At 39.8% G+C, this 22272-nt stretch overlaps 3 protein-coding genes across 7 annotated transcripts in view; 1 reads left to right on the forward strand and 2 right to left on the reverse strand.

The window, feature by feature from the left end:
• Window positions 1-55: 55 nt before the first annotated feature.
• On the reverse strand, window positions 56-4548 carry LOC144535770 (NPC intracellular cholesterol transporter 2-like). Of its 2 annotated transcripts, XM_078278426.1 has the most exons (6): window positions 4367-4548; window positions 3979-4078; window positions 3594-3697; window positions 1859-1966; window positions 1587-1759; window positions 56-637 (listed from the first exon to the last, which is right to left on the reverse strand). In XM_078278426.1, the coding sequence occupies exons 2-6, from the start codon at window positions 4071-4073 to the stop codon at window positions 551-553; spliced, it is 567 nt and encodes a 188-aa protein (XP_078134552.1). In that variant the 5' UTR covers window positions 4074-4078; window positions 4367-4548; the 3' UTR covers window positions 56-550. The 2 variants fall into 2 exon arrangements, with proteins under 2 accessions (XP_078134552.1, XP_078134550.1); XM_078278424.1 differs by lacking the exon at window positions 4367-4548 and having other exon boundaries at window positions 3979-4131.
• A 191-nt stretch (window positions 4549-4739) lies between these two features.
• On the forward strand, window positions 4740-7154 carry isca2 (iron-sulfur cluster assembly 2). The gene is made up of 4 exons (XM_078278427.1): window positions 4740-5191; window positions 5403-5583; window positions 6363-6478; window positions 6578-7154. The coding sequence occupies exons 1-4, from the start codon at window positions 5130-5132 to the stop codon at window positions 6750-6752; spliced, it is 534 nt and encodes a 177-aa protein (XP_078134553.1). The 5' UTR covers window positions 4740-5129; the 3' UTR covers window positions 6753-7154.
• A 1124-nt stretch (window positions 7155-8278) lies between these two features.
• The window catches only part of eml5 (EMAP like 5), a 35075-nt gene continuing 21081 nt past the window's right edge, over window positions 8279-22272 (reverse strand). The window contains exons 17-44 of one of the 4 annotated variants that reach the window (XM_078278432.1): window positions 21912-22012; window positions 21606-21799; window positions 21275-21386; window positions 20990-21117; window positions 19790-19931; window positions 19544-19696; window positions 17836-17967; window positions 17611-17699; window positions 16676-16852; window positions 16340-16541; window positions 16136-16262; window positions 15829-15843; window positions 15008-15016; window positions 13952-14030; window positions 13523-13652; window positions 13277-13375; window positions 12854-12874; window positions 12220-12393; window positions 11908-12116; window positions 11568-11725; window positions 11176-11290; window positions 10886-11074; window positions 10546-10718; window positions 9866-10028; window positions 9656-9759; window positions 9417-9570; window positions 8707-8807; window positions 8279-8618 (exon numbers count right to left, since the gene is read on the reverse strand). In XM_078278432.1, the coding sequence (XP_078134558.1) occupies window positions 8582-8618; window positions 8707-8807; window positions 9417-9570; window positions 9656-9759; window positions 9866-10028; window positions 10546-10718; window positions 10886-11074; window positions 11176-11290; window positions 11568-11725; window positions 11908-12116; window positions 12220-12393; window positions 12854-12874; window positions 13277-13375; window positions 13523-13652; window positions 13952-14030; window positions 15008-15016; window positions 15829-15843; window positions 16136-16262; window positions 16340-16541; window positions 16676-16852; window positions 17611-17699; window positions 17836-17967; window positions 19544-19696; window positions 19790-19931; window positions 20990-21117; window positions 21275-21386; window positions 21606-21799; window positions 21912-22012 (3487 nt within the window). In that variant the 3' untranslated portion in view covers window positions 8279-8581. The remainder of the gene's footprint in view (window positions 8619-8706; window positions 8808-9416; window positions 9571-9655; window positions 9760-9865; window positions 10029-10545; window positions 10719-10885; window positions 11075-11175; window positions 11291-11567; window positions 11726-11907; window positions 12117-12219; window positions 12394-12853; window positions 12875-13276; window positions 13376-13522; window positions 13653-13951; window positions 14031-15007; window positions 15017-15828; window positions 15844-16135; window positions 16263-16339; window positions 16542-16675; window positions 16853-17610; window positions 17700-17835; window positions 17968-19543; window positions 19697-19789; window positions 19932-20989; window positions 21118-21274; window positions 21387-21605; window positions 21800-21911; window positions 22013-22272) is intronic. The other 3 variants (XM_078278431.1, XM_078278430.1, XM_078278433.1) reach the window with 3 other exon arrangements.

Consider the following 22272-nt stretch of genomic DNA (forward strand, 5'->3'; position numbering starts at 1 on the left):
TAAAAATAAATCTCATTGTTCGTATCTGAGTCACATAATGCAGCTTTGGTACAGATTAGATTTTAGATTTCTTTATTAGAATTTATTTTCATTTTAAAATATCCACTTAGTCTAGTGCTACAAGGTCGGTAAGAAATGTTACAAATGTTTTAGTAAAGAAGAAGTACAGTATGTACCTTTTCTGAGTACACAGCAGTCAGTAAGACAAGACAATTGCATTGTAGCGGAATGTGGTTCAGGTCATATTCACACAAATATTAACCACATTGTTTTACATCTGCATCTCGTTAGATTGACTGTAAGGTAGGTCACAGCAAAAAGCAGCCATTTATTTCAGGATTCAAGATGTGCGAGTTTGGCAAAGTCTTGCAAACTGGTGAAAGACATACATCTTAAAAATCAATTTACAGAATGAATAAAATTAGATCTTAACCTAGAGTCATTAACATTCTTTTAGGTTTTTACTCAAAGCTGAATCCCTTTTTTTTTTTTTTTTTTAAAAAAAAAAAAAAAAAAGACCAACACTTGTCAGAGAGGTAGTGTTGCTAGCTTAGCTCACAATGTGAACTGGGAACCTGATGCAGAACAGGTCTTGTTTGTCGTCATCCTTTAGTTCCCACTCCACAACCAGCTTTATCTAGAAATGCAGAAGAATGGTTCATTAAGTTAAAAAAAAAAAAAAAAAAGGTTTGAGGAAGTCAAAACATGCAAAAGGAGACCAAAAGGACATCTTTTTTTAAACAAAAACACCTCCAACCGTCCACAGAGACATAATTAATATATTGGGGACATAGAACATTTCTCATGCAACACTGACACTTCATTATTAGTCCAACTGTCCAGATATGCATGTGGGTCATGCAGACTCCAATACAAGTAAAACAAGTCATGCCATTTGCCCAATTTCTGGTCTTACGTTTTGACACACGGCTAATTAGATATCACTGAAGGTAAAGAATCTGTAAACACCACTGCCTAATGTCCAGGGTTGGAATGCGTCTAAGTACATTTATTCAATTATTGTATACAATTTTAAACTAAAGAAATATTGCAATTTTACTCCACTTCATTGATTCGGTAGCTAGTAGTTAATTTAAAAAATTAGTTTTACATACAAAACACAATCTAATAAAATGTGATTCATGGTACAGACTAATTCAAATCATATTTAAAACAGTCAAAAAAGTATTAGTATTAGTCTCTGGGAACACTAATATCAAATTTTTAATTTTGATATTAGGCGATTTTGCCTACAATACTTGCATACCTTTGTAGGATTTTCATTGCAGGACCTTCACTTGTAATGGGGTATTTTTACACTGGTATTTATGCTTTTAAAAGATCTAAATACCTTTGCTTACATTACATAAAAATTAAACGCATTACAAAATGATCCTCTTAAAATTGTAGATTTGTTTGTCATCTTTAGTTTCTACGCTAGTTTTGAAGCAAAGAAATGCTAAAATCCTTGTCAGTATAAGAGTGGCACTGCAGCAGCCATTTGCAGATTATTATATTTTCATCATTTGGGTTACATTAAAAGAAAGCTTAAACAAGGAGTTGCCAATGTCACATGTAATACTTACTGCAGGATACTCTGTCTTCACAGGTAGAGAGTTCACATAGTGATACACCTGCTGCTTCTGGATGGGACACTGGATTCCAGACTTGCAGCCATCTTCTATGGGAATGGGGAAGGGGATGGGGACTCCAGCAATAATACCGTGAACCACTGCTGTGCTCGTCTGGCTCACCACAGCTACAACAGAAAACATGACAGTTGGGTCAAATGTTTAAAATCATATGCATTTATGTTCTGACTGTTGAGAAGTATTTCTTAAAAAAAAAGCTTCCTTACCACTGTTGAATGTCACATTGACGCTGTAGGACTGTCCTTTGTGTAGCTGGCATGGCTGACTAGCACAAGGGTTAATGTCCACTATGGCCACTTTGCCAGAAGAGGAGCCTGGAGAGAAACATGGGGAAAGAACATAGTCTTAAAAAAAGATTACACTGCTGCCATCAACTTGTCATAAACAATGCAGGAAAATAGTAAATCCAACTGGCTGCTTCATGCTTTAGTGAACACATCTTTGTCACGGATTACATTTACTGAAAGAATTAAAAAAAAAAAAAAAACACCACACACAATGTCATGTTAAATATTCCTGGTCTTATTCCATCTTGTGAAGGGCTCATTGCACAATCCAAGGCACACTGTAGGGTTTGTGAAAAAATGAAAATGCGCTAACATTTTTAAATGCCTTCATTTTACATGACAATATACATTTATGCGTTTGAATGCATATTGCCATGTAAAATGAAGGCATTTAAAAGTTTTACAGAGTACCTGTATGGGATCACCACAAAGACCTAGCAGCGCTTCTACATTGTTGTGTTAAACATGTTTTGATTTCAGAATCAAACTTTACTGGCTAAATATTTTAAGCATACAAGGACATTTCCATGAGCTCTCAATGCAGGCTACTTGCACACAGTGCCAAAAACAGATGGTCAGGAACATACAATTATAACTAGACAACACATTTTGTCTGCTTGGAAAATAGTGGAAAAGTAAAATACTTGCTGGACAAGCATGCAATCTGAAAGTATTCTGGTAGATTATTAATTATTATTATTTTTTTTTTTTTTTTACTTTAAGTGATTTCAAAACCATTTGACTCAATCATACTCAAACCTATTCATGGCTGTATGGTGTGGGTTCATACAGAAAAAAAAAGTAAGGATGCCAAATTAAGGGGCACTACGCTGATGAGTCCTACTCAGATTTAATCTCTTCTTTGGCTCTGCAGGAAGCTTTCCAAAGTGTGAAAAAAATAACCCTGATGATGTCATCAGTAGGTCACTGCTGGGTCTCTACATACGAGACTCTGCTGCTTCTTCTTTTTAAAAAGCTTGTTTCGAGTCCCCCCCCCCACCCAATCTTCAGGGAAGTACAATACAAAAGTCACTTTTAATCACAATTAAGTGTCATCTCTGTCCACTTAAGAAAACTCCTAATTAAATCACTGAAAAACTACAAAGATGAGCACATGTGGGAGTTGGTAATTTGCATATGATAAAGATAATGTGTTCAGGACAGGTGATGCCATCTGTGGAACATATGTGGATCCAGGCATGAGTAGTGCTAAAAACAGTAAGTGAGTCAAAGTCTATTAACAGAACATTATCAACAATTTTGATAATCAATTAAACGTTTAGGTAACGTGTCTAAATGTCACACATTTGCAGATGGACGCCCACCAAGAGTCAGGGTCTGTCCGAGGTTATCTGTAAAAAGGAAGTTTTTACTCGCTACTGTCGCACCAAATGCTTGCTCTTGGAGAGGGAATTGCTGGGTCTTGGTAAATTATATAATGTGGTGTAGACCTACTCCATCTGTAAAGTGCCCCAAGATAACTGACACTATAAATAAAATGGAATTGAATTTTATATTATTGTAAATTTAACATTTCTGGATTTAGGACTAACGTTATAGGATTACCTTTAAAGTACTAAAAAGTCAACGATTGGTCCGTTTAACAAACATGTAAATGATGTAAATGTTCTCATTGTGGTCGAGTGAAACTTACCGCAGTCAATGAATTTCACTGGCTCCGCACAGGTGAATCCCATTAGGCAGAACAAAACAATAACCCCAGTACGGACATCCATGTTTCTTTCTTTTTGAGTGAGCCTAAAACAAGTAAATATCCATTACGAAACCGAAAAGTAAACTTTATCTCTGTGAGAACTTTATCAGACCAGGGTGACTCACAGCAGTCAGCAGAACGTGTTAGATCATATGACTTTTTATTTTGTGTAGCGTCAGCAGCAGTGATTATACATTTTAACACAACGAGGAAGAAACACTCATCGACAACCTGCCGCCATGGTAAACAACACGAACACATTGAGTTTCTAATTAGTGTAGTACAAGTACATATAAGAAACTATAAATTAACAAACTAGCTATACCTTTGAAGCGCTTCCATCAGTTTCCGAAGTGAGAACGACATCCGCCTAGCACTTTTTATGCTTTTATTTCCCTGAGAGCCGAAGCCACGCCTCATGGGACCTTAATTCGGAAAAAAATATGAACGAGAGTCAATGGAGAGATAATTATTTTTGTATCCCGTTTGAATTGAGCCATGGATTACAAATATGATGTTCGTCAATTTAAAAGATAATTGTTCAACCAAAGAAAGTCTCAGTTATCCGTAGGTTTGTCGTAGTACCACTTAGTTTTGTGTGAAACCGCTCAGTGAACTACATCTCTCGTCTCACACAATTTACGACACTAGCTTGATGCTCAACTTGCTCGCTAGCTAAGCTCTGTTCCACAACACATGTAACATCATCTTACTTGATGTGTTTTATCCAGTGAAGTGTTTTCAGCAGATAAACAAAAGAACAAGCAAGACCCGCTGCTCATTTGAGTAACGTTACATCCCCGGTACGATACACAGAGACGTCGTAGCTTCAGCGAGACGTCATCCATGCGACATTGAAGTGTGTAGTCTTTCTAATTACGTATACGTACACGTACGTCTTATACTTCAACAGTTTAACAATAAACTGAGACTTTCTTCGGTTGAAAAAGTATCTTCTAAATTGCCGAACATCATATTTGTAATCCGTGGCTCAATTCAAACGGGATAAAAAAAATAATATTATCTCTCCATTGACCCTCGTTCATATTTTTTCGAAAGATAGGTCCCATTGGCCGGAAGTAGAAGGGCGTGACTTCGGGTCTAGCACAGGAGGCGGGGACTCACAATAATAGTACGTCCATGTCTCACACGAGGAGATTTCCTGATAGGCTAAAATGCGGGCGAATAACAACTATGATAAGTAGGCGTTTCTTCAGATCTAAACCTCGAGCAGTGCACGAACATATGTAATCTGTAATATTAACCTCAATATAAATATTTTGTTGGATCTTGTTGGTTGCGCGTTTATTTGGGACAAACCTCGCGAATCGATTTGCAGGTAAATGGACGAATCAAATGGCCGTATTGTACCACTCTGGGCGTATCTATTTGACAGAAACCATTTCAGCCAATAAAGGTGCGATCTTTCTCTCGTTGATGGCTGGGGGCGGAAGTTACCAACATTTGTTATGAAAGATGTCATTCTTGAGAGGAGCTATGATGACTGCGTCAAAGTCGAAAGTATTGAGCCTTTCAAGGTAACGTTAATTTATCTGATATATCTCATTAGGGATCATAAACTGTTAACAATCTCTCTGGGGGGAGAAAAACATTTTTGCCAGTTAGCATGCTAACGTTAGCCTTAACGCTAGCTAACGTTACCGTTAGGTAACTAACGTTAGCTAGCACTAGGGCTCGTAACGTATTCATCTGTTGTCATGCGAACTGGTCTTAACAAATGTTTTGCAGGGCATCTACTCTTCTGAACAACCTCTGTGTGAGCCAACAGTTACATCGACTTCCCCAAAAAACCCAGCCATCCCTTTACACAGCGGGGTTTCAGCGCTTCAGCAGCGCCTCAACCCATGAGAAGCCAGCTGTGTCAGATCCAGCTGAAGATAAAGTGAATCTCACTGAGTCATGTGTGAAGGTCAGTAGGTAAATATGATTAAGCATCATACTTAATCCAAATTCAATTGAAAAGATGAGTTTGCAGTTTCGATACAGGTATGGAAAGCCAGGGAGCATAGAGGTCTTAAACTATACATGAGGCTGCTTGGGATATTTTGCGGATAGTGTTAGACATACATCATCATACATCATTACCATTATGGTTGTCATCATTAATTATGATATTATTTACCTTAACGTGGCAATTGCAATGTATATAAGCACTGACCCTAAATGGGTATATGTATGTATGTATGTATGTATGTATGTATGTTTTGATTCGGGTTTTCTTTTGTTTGTTTTTCTTTCCGTTTAATTTCTTTTATCTTTTTTGTTTCTTCCGGCCCTACCCTTTGGTTACGACCAATAAAATTCATTCAATTCATTCATTCATACAGTATATGTAAATAAAACTTCAAACATTTAATTTATCCCCCATCTGAGCCAGTATTGACACTGGAGCAGCTACATTTTTAATGTAACTCCATTATGTCAGATCAGAGTTCTACTGTACGGGGAATATTGGGCATAAACATACGGGTTCTTCTACATCTTAGGCATTTGATTGTGAAGACCAAAACATTTTAATTGGATTCTGACTCACTGAAGTGTAAATTGTTGTTTGGCAAAATTGTTGCTATCTAGCAGAACCATTTTATGTTAAAACGCATTGGCATGCAGCCACAGTGTCGATTAATGTGTTGAGTTATTTTGTGCTTAGCACCTTATTCATCATGGTCATGCCCCCCTTTAATCCAGAGACTAAGGGAAATCATGGTGAAGGGCGAGTATCTGAGAATACATGTGGAGGGAGGAGGCTGCTCCGGGTTCCAGTACAAGTTTTCTGTTGACGGTAACAGGAATGAAGATGACAGGTAAACTGCTACTAATCTAGCTTTCAAGTTGTTGTTGTTGTACACTGGCTTCATTGTTTCCTTATCGTCTATTAATCCAATCAACTCTCCTGCGTCCAGAGTGTTTGAGCAGGGAGGAGTGGGCATCATTGTGGATCAGGACAGCCTGGAGTTTCTGAAAGGAGCCACTGTGGACTTCAGCCAGGAGCTGATCCGCGCCACCTTCCTCGTGCTCAAGAATCCTCAAGCCGACCATGGCTGCTCCTGTGGCAGCTCCTTCTCTGTCAAATTATGACCCTACTTCCCTGCGTCAATGTTATTTAAAAACCCGGTTTACCAGTTTATTAGGTACACACATACAAAATACAAGAAAGTATTATAGACACATCTCAACATAATGCATTCTAACTACTGGTTTTGTAGGTGTGAAACTACTTGAATTGAATGAGAGAGGTAACTATTAATCGTGCTATTTTGCAGATGGTGACAGTCAATGCTCATTAACAGCTGAGTTCACAATATTCAACTGTAATCTGTCGTGTTTTAAGCAAAACAAAGGCTCAGTTGAGGTGTTAGAGAATGCAGTGCTTAGATTTGCCTGTGTGTGTAAAATATGTAAATAGGCCATATCTATGTTTGGAAAGAGCTAAGCTATATTACATTTGTTTCATCTAAAATAAAACCCGAGTGAATTTCAGATATTTCTATCGACAGTTATTTCAATGTTTAATATGCAAATTGATGTGTTATATAATCTATTGCACTTACATGATGCACTTTTTTATTACGTTAGAATGGTGAAAGGGCAGCCAGGAAATGTTTCTATATATTGATAATTGATAAAAAGGTTGGTTTAAGTACTGATTGTTTCATTACAAGCATTAATTTGTATAGATTCATGTTATCACTGTAAGTGAATACATATCACTCAAAGTTTAAGTTCATGGTTGCCTTTTTTATTAAAGTGGAATTTAAGAAACATCTCACAAAAAATATACAAAAAGAATATATACAAATGATATTTACACTGGTATAAGTAAATCAAAATATGCAGCAACAGTTTTTTGTATAGTTAGTCTTAATACAAGGAACAAAATGTTTTGCACTTTTCATATTTTCTCTGATAAAACATTCCATTTAAGCATTATATCTGATTACACAAAACATTAATTTACTGTTAAAAAAAGTCACACCGTTCATATTCATGAAAATGCGACAATAATACGTCATAGCAGCACACTGAAAAGTGAGAGAGAATTGCAACCGTGTTTTGAAACATCAATTTACAGCTTTTTTTTTGTTTTTCTGAGGAATTTGGTTCAGACAGATTGTCTTCCAGTAAGCCATGCACACCCACTAACCACAAACAAATCTTCAAACAAGTATACACACGTTTAACATGTCATGAGGGGAACACTGCCGAGGGAGGTTTGAGGTAAACCAGTCAACAACACGACCACATAAACAGACCATAAATGAACCATCAGGGTAACACAGTGACCAGGTCAGGTGTACAGTGCATAGTATGCTTTGGCATGCTGACATCCAGAACATAACAGTGGATGTTACATTCAGGAGGAAGGCCACAGGATTTGCAATCACCATTAAAAATAGAACAAACAAATGACATGATTCAAAAAGTAAAACCAACATAATACAAAAAGAATCCAAACCCTCATAAATTAAACACTCAGATTAAGGCTAATTTAGTTCGCTACATGTTTTAAAAAATGGCAATGTCAGTAACACAATTTCATAGGCCTGCCAAGTGGCAAAACTGCCATTTGGGACATGTATACAGGTACGCTCATTCTTAAAAAAAACATCACTGAAATGATATGCACATACTGTATCAGAGAAATGTTTTTCTTTTTTCAAGGATAATGTGATGTTGTGAGAGCAGGGCTGTATGGCCTCTGCCTGTGTTCACAATCAGGACTATGATCAAAATGAGCCTTTCACATATGCATGCACCTAGTTTTGAGGCAGTAAATCAGATCACCACACATTTACAAGCTGCCAGGTCTGTCCTCCTCGTCGTGTAAATGCATCTTTTAGCAAACTCTTTTCTCGGGAGAGCCACACTGGGAGACTTTCTGAGGCAGGAATGTCCAGGTGTGATCCTCAGTGAGGGGCATGGACACACCTCCACACAAAGAGGCTGGAAAGCACACAGAGGAACGGATGCATTGCTTAATATTTGATTGTCATTTTGTCAATTTGTAAACTATTTAGAGCCTTAGTCATACCTTCTGTCATCTCCACCGGCACTAACGACGAAGCGATCTCCATTTGTGAAGCGTACATTAGTCAAGTGAGCAGAATGGCCCAGAAAGCGTTTGTGTTTGGCCTGGAAACAAATTACATACACATGATGCAGGTGGCATCTTTCAAACTAAAGTCAGCAGATTTATCTATTAAGTGGCTTTGTTATTAGCTGCAGTTATTTAATGCCACAGACAGACACATATTAATATACACACAGAGATATTACAGAGATTGCACAGTGATATCAGGGCTGTTCCAGTTAATACATGGTAAATATCATGAACTCCATCATTTCATCTAAATCACACAATTTAGGCAAAACTACTTTCTCAGTAGATGAAAGAAGAATGCTGAATAATGGTCACAGTTTAAAGATGTGTAAAACAACCATTTAAAAGCCAGTATGTGAAGATTTTACTAAGCGATGGTATAATCTTTCTAATTATTCTGATGGTATATGTTTGGGTTTGCAGAAAAATGAGACAATCCTGGTGAAAATTGGTGCAGTAGACGTGTTGTTTTGAGCCCATATCTCACTGTTCCCTGGTCAGATACATGTCTTCTTTTAATGCCACTACTGAGGGGCTCCAAAGTCAGGAATTGTCCATCTCTACACATTGTGGCTTAATGATTTCAGTGTTATTTCAACAAACAACAAACAGTAATATTATTATTATGCAACTATACTTACAAACTTCTCCGGACATGGAAAGTCAAACAGCTTCACCATTCCGAAGTCATCGCCCGTGACGATGTTAAGGCCTGAGTGGGACACACAGGCACAGGTGACGTCTGCTTTGTCAGTGTTGCGGGACCAGATCCCTATGACCTCGTCCCCAAGGACACTGGATACAGAGAGAGAGCAATTCTATTTAAAAAAACATTACCTTTCCAACGTGCATTTGTCGGTCTCAACACCCTGACTCTCACCTTGTCCAGGTAGCCCAGGTAATCCTGTCGATATGGGACTGCTCTGTGACCTGCTTCCCAGACGGCACCTCGTACACAAGTCGTTTATAAGCACCTGTGGATATCTGTTTCAAGGCATTGGAGGTTAGGGTTCAAACAGCCACCCAGCTAGCATCTGAGACAAACATGCCCTCTCACTGCAAAGTTGATGAACCCTCTCACAGCCTATACCTGGACGTAAGCGCTGTCAGCAGAAAAGTCCATCTGCATCACAAAGCTGGGGATGTCTCTGCAGCAGTTGATGCGGTTCAGCTGCGGGCCGAGTGTCAGGTCGTAGAAGTCAACTGCACTTTCAGTAGAGCCTACGGCCAGGTAACAAGAATTTGGACTGAACCTGAAAGAAAGTGTGTTACAAAAGTCTGTTCTGTCAGATTTACTTTGTAGTGTGTATAGGAGGTTTGACCCATTTCAGTCTTCAGGGACACATGTTGATTGAATATCTTTCAATCTAAAAAGTTTCACATGCAATTAAACAAATTAAGGATAATGTATTAAAATTGATAGAAATTAGGCTGATTCACGGGTTCCAACATGCTTTGTTTTACAACTTCCTTAGAGGACCCACTTGGGTTTCAAATGGGGCCCAACTGAACAATCTGTACATGGTCAATATGGTCCCCAAAATAATTCAGAGAATCTGGAGGGTAGAAATAATAACAAAACAGGCTAGGAGGCAAATCAGCGGACCCTCCTTCCTAAATAGTTACAGAAAATCTTTCATATGGTTGAGGAAAGCCATAGACATGCTAATCAAATATTTAAAAAAAGGCAAGTTCTGGCTCAATGTATCTTCTTTTCATCAATGAACCCAAGTGTACCTTGTGTAAAGTGCCATACTCTTCTATCATTACCTTATATCCTGGATAGGAGAGCGCCGGTCTCTTTTCTTTCCCCAGATTTTGAGGGAGGCAACCAGCAGAATGATGAACTCTCCGTTCTTCATGCCGATGGCCACCATGTCTCCCTCAGGACTGTAACTGATGGTGCGTGCTGGGTGGCCCAAGTTCACCTTATTCAGCATCTTCTGTTTCCCCACGAGGCCATGCAAGATCAGCACATACTTATTAACATAATTTTGTGAATGAGGACAACCATCATAATTCCCTTGATAAAAGCAACATCTTGACAGGATGATAGAAGTAATAATAAGAATTGATATGGTTCTGAGGGGATGGAGGCAACATGGCTGACCTTCTCTGGGATGTCCCACAGACGAACAGTGCCATCCTCTGCCGCCGACAGGAATACATCTCTGGAGGGATGGGTGCCCAAGCCCCAGATAGGTCCGTCCATATGTCCGTTCACCAAGATGTTGCACGCTGCATTCTTCTCTCCTACTTCAATGATCTCTGCATTCCTGGTCCCCACAAGGATTTTACCCTGACCCAGAAATCAGCAAAAAATATTTAATGAAGTTTTAATTGATGAAGTTTGCAATTAGCTTGATCATTTTATTGAGGGCAATATTATCTGTAACCTACCTTTCCTCTGCATACAGAGCGAACACAGTCTATAATCTGTCCGGTTTCTAATCTAAATGCTCGGCAGCGTTTCAGCTCCTGGTCCCAGAGCTTCAGAGCGCCTCCCTCCTTTGACCTGTGGAGGAAAACATATGTGGATTTCATCCCTCAGCTGATGAAATTCACAACTTTAACTAACATGTATGCATTTCCCTCTCATATGTATGTAGTCGTATTTGTATCACATTCATTTGGATGAGAACACTATTGCAAATATCAGTAAAATGAATACAAAACTAATCATAAAAGCAAAGGGATGTTTTCCATTATGTGGTATCAAGGCCATCCAGCCCTGCTAGTGTGAGCTCACTAATATGTAAAATAGTGTATTAATGTAACAGAGCAGCACTCACGGTCTTTCCTTGCCCCCGGTGACAATGAGTCCGTCTCTCAGTGTGGTGTACATGGTGAAAACAGGGCCCGTATGAGCTTTGGCCACAATTCTTACTAGAATGTGTTCCTTCCACACACACACATCCCCACTTATGGTACCTGTAAATGTCAAGTTATTCTGAAAAGAAAACAAATCTGCACTAATCTAGTGGCCTAAGAGAGCAAAGCAAATAATGCAAAAACAATTCGCAGCACATTAAAGCAGACAGTTTGGGATCAGATGAGCTTTACAGTCAAAGTATGAGGTCAAATGTAAAAATTTTTAGGATTTCACATGTATATCGGTTGGAAGTCACTTACAGCTCCAAATGCTACAGACAGCATGGTCTGCATCCGGGCATCCTCTATGGAGCTCAGCACACCTTTTTTGCTGAGCAAAGCGCGACCAGCTAACGTCCAGAAACGCACATGCTTGATCCCAACAGACACAAAGTGTGTGTCAGAGTCCGGACGAAATTCAGCCACAAAGATCCTCTGGGTGTGACCTACCCGGCTGGCCACTTTGGCACCTGAAAAAAGGAAGCAGAGCGCAGTGAAAGAATGATCCCTCAACTTTGGTGGGACGTCCTAATCCCGAGAATTAGGTCAAAGTGTACGGGAAGATTGTTTTACCTTCCTGCCACTTCCAGATAGTGACGGTGTGTTCATGGTCCAGGCCCACAGACAGCAGGAGTTTTCCTGTGGCACTAAAGCTGATGGAGCAAACCCCACCGGAGTGGAAACAACGCAGCACTGATAGCGTCTGCTTCGTCATGGCGTCCCACACATGGATAGATGGAGACGTGGCTGAGGGACAGAGAAGGAGAATGATTTGACTAAATGTAACTAAATGCACTTCTTTCTTACTTGCGTCCGACTCATGTCGTGTAAACTCTCTCACTCCTCAAAATATTGAATTACTGGGCTTCTTTGTTTATTGGGTGTCTTGAAATGCCATACTCAAATGTGACAAAACCATAACAGGCTACAGTTTAGACATATGCTTTCATAGCTTTTTAAATTATACTTTTCTTTAGACGTTTATGTGATAGAATCTACAACAAAGCAAAAATGCTTCCAAACATGATTCATAGAAATAACCAGGTTTGCATGAGGTAAAGACCACAAACCAAGTGGCCACTAGATGGCAGTAACGTGATTAATATAATGAGTTGAAACCATACCGACTTTTTTTCAATAGTTATTGAATTGTCATTAACATCACGTTTCCTGTTGTACATGAAGACTCATTTTGAAACGTCCTTACCTGACATGTCACCAGTATCACCTGAAAATAAAGAAAAATCTACTTTATTGACAGATCCAACAAATTATTTCTTAATTCTTTGAGACTTTCTAAGCAGTAGTTGTTTTTGCTGTCAACAAATGCTTCTACTTTCAAAATATTGAGGTCATTTGCATGTGTATTATTATTATTATTATTATTATTATTATCATTATTTTGTGTGTGTCTCTCTGTGAGAAATGCAGCATGTACAACAATCCCACAACTATTCTAACTAACTATGTATGCAAAATGTGGTAATTTTGCTCTATAATACAGAAAAGCTTGTAGGAGGGGATATCTGTCTGTCATGTACAATAATCCCTCTGCACAATTCACAACACAGGATACAAGGAAGAAAAATGGCGGCTGGTGACACAGGAGGTCGACTTCTCACAAACATACCTACTTGGCCAGTTGCCACCACGTTGGGAAATTTGGGATGTTGATTGATTGTCAGGCACAGAATGTCGTCACTATGTTCTACGTAGAAACTTTGGCAGGCTGTAAGAAAACACACACACACACACACACACACACACACACACACACACACACACACACACACACAATGAAATACTTGTATGCTAGGTTTGCTTTACAGGTAGTGAATAGTAACACTGCAGTGCGTCCTCTAGACCATCTACTTACAGGTCGTCAAGTTAAGCACGATGCCAATTGAGGCAGTGTGGTAGATAATGTCCGCCCCCTCGTTCAGGTAGTGCACGTTATTGCGGCAGTCATTGCCACGGTAACCAAACACCAGCTCCAACACCAGGTCCTGTGGGGGAGTCAGAAAAGGCCGACAGAAAGTCAGAAAGGTCAACACCATGACAACTACGAAGTTCAGAGACAGCTGCAGGCTGAAGTAGTACGTCATTATTGGATTACAGCATCATCAGAGTCCCCACAGAGGCTGTCTGGACAGAGCAGCAGAGAGTGTCTTCAGATGGAATAATCACATTAGAAACCAGGATTTTGAATCTTTTTCTGACTCCTCCTCTTCACATAGTTCCTCATCTGTATACAGTAGATCTTTTAGTTTGCAGTGTTTTGGTAAGGACGTGAGGTCCTTCTTACCTCAATAGGTCTCTTCTTTTTGCCAACATTGTTGGTCTGCAGCTTCTCTGGCTGTGGCAGTGCTCTGCTGACAGGAGGCCTAAAACAGACAACTGGGATAAGAGGGCTGCTGCAGAGCTGCTTGTCATGCTGACGATAACGATAATGATGATGACAATATTGATAATATTACACTGTTGACTATTCTGACTATTATGTAAAAATATTACACAAACACAAACAGGTGATGTTTTATCTCAAAGGAAAAGAAGTCTTGAAGTGGAATGATTTTTTTTTTTTGTGCATACAGAGTTTATATTACCAGCGAAGCAATAAAAGGATGAGGTTTGAATAAGGTGACTGAGTGGGAACATTTCAATAAAGAGTGAAATGCTTAGAATCATCTGCTGTAAAAAATAAAACTAAAAGTGATATATTACTGGAGCTGGGTCTGTTATCCCCACACCGCTTTAGGTAGTCAGTCGCTTTAGGTAGTCAGTCAATACAATGCCATTAAAAGATTCACAAACGTCACTAATTACATATACTGTATGTCAGGATTTGTTGCTGGAAAATACAGTTTCACTCATCAAATCAGCTAAATAACTTTCTCTGATTCCTTTGGAAGAAAATCTGTCTATAATTACAAATATTTTTAAAGTGCATAGTTAAAACACAATGGTACAAAAAAACAAACATTTGATAATGCAAAGACTGTTAAGGACAAACTGTTACCATGACCTTCTTTTACAGTCAATGCAAGGTGTAAGAAACACTATCAAGTGTCTAAAAGACGGACACTATTCGCTTCATATTTAATCTACAAATATCTTCATGAGGCCAAAACCTCTGTGTATTTTGTTTAGGCCTTCATTTTTTATAGGACAGCTTAGACATAAATGGGGAGAGAGAGGGGAAACGACATGCAGCAAAGGGCCACAGGTCGGAACCGCACCCGCGGCTGCTGCGTCGGGGACTGAGCCTGTGTACCTGGGTGCACGCTCCACCAGGTTAGCTACCCCGGTGCCCCTGTGTATTTTTTAAAGTAATAAAATAACCAGAAAGTAAGCAGCTTACCTCGACCCTCTTCATGGCAGCAATAACAGAGAACAAGTAAGAATTAGAAAAGGTTTCTCACAGCGTTCACGGCTGCCCAGCGGACACACACACAAAACACAACACCTCAGCCACTGAGGACATAAAACACAGGAGTCAGCACCATTGTGTAACCATGACAACTGAAGTCCATTTCCATGACAACAGCTGCCCAGACAATGCTAGGTGGATGTTTGCATCATTGTCAAAATGACACACTTAGAGGTGGTTTATAGATTATTATTTAATGATGAAAAATGTGATAATGCTTGTAAGGACCGTTTACGACCAGACATATAAACAATACTTCATTAAAAATACTTTAAAAGAGAACACCTTAAGATGTGTACACATTTTAATATTCCTTCTTGTTTGATGTGTGAAGTTAATCCACTTTAACCATGACCCTTCCCTAGAGTCACTCACTATTAAAAACACTTCTTGTAAAACCCAGTCAGATATTGTTCTGTTGACTACAAAGATGGATTGAAGTAAATTAAATTCAAGCTCTAATTTAACTGTTAGCCCAATTTGTCCTGCCCTTCAGAACAGCAGCTCATTAGCAAGTGAATTAACACCAAAAGAGCATCAAAACACTGAAAAGTTAATTACTAAAACTGCTGGATTTGAACTGAGGAAACTTTAGACATCAAGGCATTTTATATCAAACATGATATAGTCGAAGAAGGTGTTTGTTCTCCGTAATTATACATATTATTATTATTATCACATACAATTATTTCAACTATGCCAACAGCTTAATCTTTAGTCCAAAATCAACATACATGAACACAAGAGCTTACCTGACCACCCCTTGTCTTCAAGTAGAATGAAAGAACGAAGCAGGATTATTACAGATGGACAGCCATTAAAAGGAAAGAAGAAGAGCAGAAAAGGATGAGTTATTTCTAAAGGGCAGGGACAGGGCAGGAATTTCACGCAGGAAAAGAAAAGATATGTTGACTGAAGAAGACAGGTTTGGTTTCATCTTGATGCAGAAGCCTTTTGTGTACAATGACAAGCAGGAATTCCTAAACGTTATAATCTGACTGCGCAGGAGCGTCCTTCTGAGTATCTGCAACGCTTCATCAAAGCTTCAATGACGGATACCTTTCATCCACAGAGGGCTCTTTCAGCTGCAAGTGGGGTTTTACACCCGTCATGGGTCGCATGTTGGAGGATAAGGCCTTGATGGTGTAGTTGATCTCGTTCTCCCTCGTCACATCGCTGTCGTAACCTGGTGAAAGAATGGTACAGATCTTAGCAATAGAAACATTCAATGGATAAAAACCTCAAAGGAAGCTCATCTCTTACCTCCATCATCCTCACTCTCGATGTCCGACTCCTCACTGTCGCACAGTTTGAATTCCCGGTGGCCCTCGGGCTCATGGGCCCAAATCATGAGGCACGTGTCACCTCCACCGACCGTCACCAAGAGATTGTCGTCATGGGTCCATCGCACATTGGTAACATGTGTGCTGTGGGCCACATAGCGTTTGAACTTTGCATACTTCCCCTGGGGGAGAGGGACAACATTTTATTTAACACTTGTGACATTAACACAGAAATTAACATTATATTTTCAAAAACCAACACAACTCATGAGGCATTTAAACCAGATATTACAAATAATTATGCATTGTGTCTTACCTTGACAGGGTATTTAAAGAGCTTGACATATCCTAAGTCATCTCCCGTTGCTAGCACCTTCCTGTCGTTACTAAGGCAGGCAGTGGTCACCTCAGTGACCTCGTTGATCAAAGGCCAGATGCCCTCAACAGACGTTCCCAGTACGCACGTCCATGTGCTCCAGTCAACCTTCTCCACCTGAGCCAAGGGAGTAAGTACGTAAAGATTAATTTTATATAGCACTTTTTGAAAGTTACAAAGTACCACAATAAAAGCAATAACTATCAAACAGGCACAATAGTAACAAACACAAGAGCAACAGAATAGAACTTAATTCATGGAGAGCCTCTATAGGTAGCCAATATATAGAGCCACAAATGTGTTCTTTCTGTGTCTTTATTAGAAGACAAGCTGCAGCATTTTTAACCATCTGCAGAGGAGCTACAGCGAAATATTAAAAAAGGGTTCTTTAAAAGGTCCTATAGACTGCTGCAGGGTCTTTTGAGCACACTAAATCACAATCATACGGAAGGAAGGAAGAGCTGAACCACTGTCTATGCCTGTCAATATGGATCCTGTGATCTAGTGTACAGGAGAGGAGTGAAATGCGTGGGAGGGAAAGAGGGAAAGTCGGAGACAAACAAGCAAAGGTACAGTAGGAGAGGACATCGCTCCAGCGAGACACAACCTAGCAGCATCTATCATGTCGTACCCTTTTTTTCTTAATGCTTCCCTCCACTGTGTACCTCGCCAGGTGTCTGAATGTCACGCTGTAGTAGGGGAACCTAAACAATATCCCACCTCCACTGGAAAAGGTAGAACGATACTGGTTAAAAGTGGGCCGTGCTAATGCTTCATTCCCCTCCCTCGAGCCTCCTCTGATCCTAAAGGGAAAATGTGGGCCAACAGCGTAACCCTAACCAGGGCTTCTCCCTGTGCCTTTTCTCCCTGCTTACCTCTGTAACTGGGATGGTCTGCCTCTTGCCGCGGGGAGCCTCGAAAAAAAACTGCTCTTTAGCAGATGTGTTGACTTGGAGTAGCTTTCCTGGGAATAAAAGAGCCCAGTGGGCCGTGATGTTTAACTATGTATCTGACAGAGACATTTTGAATCCATAATTGGTTCTTTAACAGTCGTTAGCAAGGATTTACTGAGACAATAGTATTTAAGGAAGCATGTTTACCTCTTTTGTCCCAGTCCAGATGGGTAATGTAATTGAGGCATCCTTTGCACACCCCAACCCGTTTGCTGCTCATTACATTGTAAATATCCACAAAAGTGTCTCCTGATGCTACTGCAAGGTACTTCCCAGAACCTGAGCAAACAAATGAAAGAGGAGAGTCAGTTTCAGACAGTTGGCCCACCACAGGCTGAAATATCTCAACAACCTTTGGCTGGATTGCCGTAAAATTTAATTCATGTCCACCTCAGGATCAATTGCAATAACTCTGGTAATACCTTAACTTTTCATCTGATGAAGCTTAGCGTTAGTTCATGCAGGACACAGAAGTCATACGCCCGCTGATTGAATTATCATTCCTATCAGACACACACCAATCACAGCCATTCTCACTTCAAGGCGGTCCTTTTAAATGTGACTCCCTCCTCACTGGTCCCTGCTACACTTGCTACTTTCTAGTTCAGAGTCCTAACATGACTCAAAGTTTAAAATGGTTGTCAATGTCTTTCTTTTGGCACACTTTTATACCCAGGTGGGTTTCTGCATTGCGCTCTGTGTTTCAGCCTAGCATGCTGCTTGGCTGATCCAGGGAGCATTATCAAGAGCGGAGCCATCAGCGCCAAGCATAACTGTCTGTTTATATAAGGGTGTTTATAGTGTAAATATGTTTGTATTATTACTATTGATATTATAACTAATTCTATTTTTTTCTATTTCTTATAATACTTTCTGTATATTCTTTCTCCTATGTCTATTTAATGTGTATTTGTGTTATTCTGATGTGTGTACATTTGTTCTATTGAGCTGCTGTAGCACAGGAATTTCCCCAGTGTGGGATTAATAAAGTCTATCTTACCTTATTTTATAACTGTATTTCCATTTGTTGCAATAAATGGTTAAATCTATGACGAGAGTGTTCCTGATTGAAATGTCTTTATGAGGTCAAATATTTAATTTGTCCAATAATTTGGTTAATACCTGCAAAACTAATGACATCATCATCAGTCTCAGCTGTACTTTGCGTTTAGTACTAACTAGCAAATGTTAGCGATCCAACACTCTAAAAATGATGAACATGGTAAACATTACACCTGCTAAACACCACAGCATTTAGCGTCAGCATAGCATGTGTCTTAGTATAAATATAAATAATATGTATACAGGCAGTTATTGGTATAAAAGACATAGAAAAAGACTTGAACAGGCAGCTACTTATGTGTCATTGCTGACCCGCTTGGGAAGCCTTTACCATGGATTTTTATGGATTCCTAAGTACAGCTACTTTAACCATACTGAAACCCATTTCCTGCTCAGTATTACATTGCTCTATACAGTGACCTATACTCTAAGATGTATGCTCTCATGGGTGTTGGGTTTAGAAACAGGATCCCTTGCATTGTGGACTAAGGATAAGTGTCCAGGCGAAAGAGAGTTTAGTTTCTTTCTCTCACTTTGTCTGCCCCCACTGTTTCTCCTTTTGCTGCCTCTCTGTCTGGCCTTATTACAGAAAGCCATTAATTTGGGTCAGGCCTGCAGCAATATCTCCCCCACTCACAGTGAGAGGGACATATGTGTACCTGCTGAACTTCTGCATCCTACATACACTAAGATGCTTTGAAGGGCACACAGATTTTAGAGGCCAATTTACTTCTCAGACAGAATATCAGGGGAGTTTTGTCAGGGTGAAGAAATGCGAAGGTGAGCGGCAGACCTGGAGAGAATCTGATATCGGAGATGATGTCCTTGCGGTGGTGGAAGGACACCAGGTCCTCCAGGGTATCTGCGTTCACAATGAGGAAGCTGCCGTCATTCAGGCCCACCGCCAAAGCTTTGCCATCAGGGGAGAAGCAGCAGCAACGGCCGCCTGTGAAGGACAATGTGTTTGTTAAAGCCCTGGGGCTAGTGCAATTCCTGTCAGAAAATACACTCATCTGTTAGTTTTTGAGCAGTGACTCACCTTTTCTGAGTTTGCGTACAGCCAGCATGCAGTGGCTGGGTGAGAGGTCCCATATGCGCAGGGTTTTGTCATCGCTGACGGTGGCACAGAGAGGGAGATGAGGATGAGTAGCCAGGCCCCACACTTCACCTTCCATGTGACCCTGCAGACACATACAAAAGTGTAATTATTTCATTTGTTGATAGCCAACTCACTTTTAGGTAATAAAGGAAAAGGGAGCTTAGAAAGCCTAGAAAAAAAAAGCCTTATCCCTGTGTTACTCGATTTATTTTTCTTTTGTTTTTTTAAATGTGTAATTAAATGAGGGGTCATCATGGAATTAAGAAAAGTCTAAAAAGAAAGTCAAAATTTTCTTTCTGTTTTTGCAGCTGGACAGATCAGTCCAGGTCAAGTCAGAAAAATACTTTTAAGAACGTTTTGGTCATATATGAACAGCAACAACATTGGCCTAATCGTTATCTTTATCAGCAGTGTAATCAATCAGATTAACCATATGTATCCCATATTGTAATTATCTTTGATTGTCCACAGGGATTTTTACATAGCCTGTTACCTATGCAACAGCTGACTGAAGATAACCTTTGGTTCTCTCATCAACTGATTCCATCCATCTTGTGTTTTTTTAAGCATTTGAAAAGGGCAATCAATAGCAAAGCTCTGTCTGCCTACAATCAGGGGAGCCTGGGAGACGCTGCAGGACCACTTAACTAAATTAACAATCTACCATTAAGCAGCAATAATTCCTTGACGTTTATAGCTACCTCCTTGGTGATTCTGAGTTGTTGTGTCAAATAGTAGTAGTGTTAAATTCCACTGAAGGGCAAAGCTGGTAGGTTTGTATGTTTTAGCCTTTTAACCAGAAAATGGATATGCATCTGTCACTGCTGACCATTTTCCAAAGCATAACATGTATTTCTTAAGTTTAAACTTTTGCAGCCATACAGCCACAAGAGTACCCTTGAACACACCACCAAGGCAAAAGTGTCACAATGCAATTAAAATGACACTTCAGTGCATCTTCAATCTTTTAAATCTTTACTATCTTGGGAAAAGTCACCTTACAGCTCATCATACTGCAGAGAAATTCCAGGTAGCTTTCTCATGAATACCCTGTGTGGGATTGTAAAGTGTACTGTAGGTGGAATCTGATTATCATTAGACTTCTGGCAGGTTTTGGGGTTATTTTTATCAGAAGCTTACCTGGACCAGCAGAGTGATGGGGCCACTCTTGTCCACCTCCAAGATTTCTCCATTCTTGGTCCCCACCAGGATGTGGCCATGCCCCAGAGATATGGCACGTATGGAGGGGTTGTCCTCCAAGAGCAGCCCTGTAGAGTCAATGATATATAGCGGAGGCAATCTTTATCTCAGCTACAAGCATTGAATGATTAACTGAATTTGCATTGGATGGTTGTCTAACATCTTTGGAACTAGAAAGAATCCAAGGACAGTGGATGATAACTGAGGACAGGATGACGTATTTACCTTTAGAGCCTGGAGCTAGGACCGCTCGCTTGATAGCATAGGTCTTGAGGCATCTCTCGAAAGTGTCGTCCCACAGAGCAACTATACCATCCTTTCCTCCAGTCACAAATCCCTACAAGGATGATAATAAATTGGCACTTTTAAAGTGGCAAGGATATCCTGTTAGCTGAACATGTCACAGATTAAATTCAATGTTACTTACTACACACTATAAAAAGAGATGGCTAGACAAAAAGGGAGACCGGCAGAAAAATATACTTCTAATCTAATGTTCATCGTTGATATTATTCTGAAAAACTAGTCAGTGAAAAAGCCTTTTTCCCTGTGGTACCTTTTCTAGAGCATGCACACTGAAAACAGGGCCGTCATGTGCCTTGACAGTCTTCATCAGGAACATGTCCCTCCAGATGCAAATGTCCCCCGTGCATGTGCCTGAAAACACCATCTCCTCCGACCAGCCGTACACAGCACACATCATAGTCTCCGTCTTCCCCATGTTCCCCTTGCGCCCAATTAGACCCCCACCTTAAAGAAAGAACAGACAGTCAACTCACAGTAAGATGTGTCACAGCTAAGCCGAAGTTCTGCTTGTTAAGAGTCACTGCTAGTCGACAAAAACAAAAAACAGGGGTCTTACCAGCCTTATGCCAAAACTTCATATGTTTCACACCAGCTGTGATGAGCTTGTCAGGAAGGTAGGGATTTATTTTGACAACGAATATCTTGTCCTTGCTTCCCCTGAAAAACATAAAATAATATGCATGAAAGAAAAACATAAAATTTGTAAAAAATAAATAAATCAAGCATCCACCCAATTAAGAGGTTTTTAAGTTTTATCTATTCTTAAACCTTGGTCTCGAGAGAAACAACATTTCATTTCTTATAGTTGGAATGACAAAATTGAAATATAAAAAGAACAAATACGGCTTTAAGCAACCATCCAAGGGCAGACTGAACTGAGGATTCTTTAATTAATTACGGCACAGAAATGCAGAAAT

The sequence above is a fragment of the Sander vitreus genome, chromosome 20, assembly GCF_031162955.1.
Source record: "Sander vitreus isolate 19-12246 chromosome 20, sanVit1, whole genome shotgun sequence".
NCBI classification, from domain to species: domain Eukaryota; kingdom Metazoa; phylum Chordata; class Actinopteri; order Perciformes; family Percidae; genus Sander; species Sander vitreus.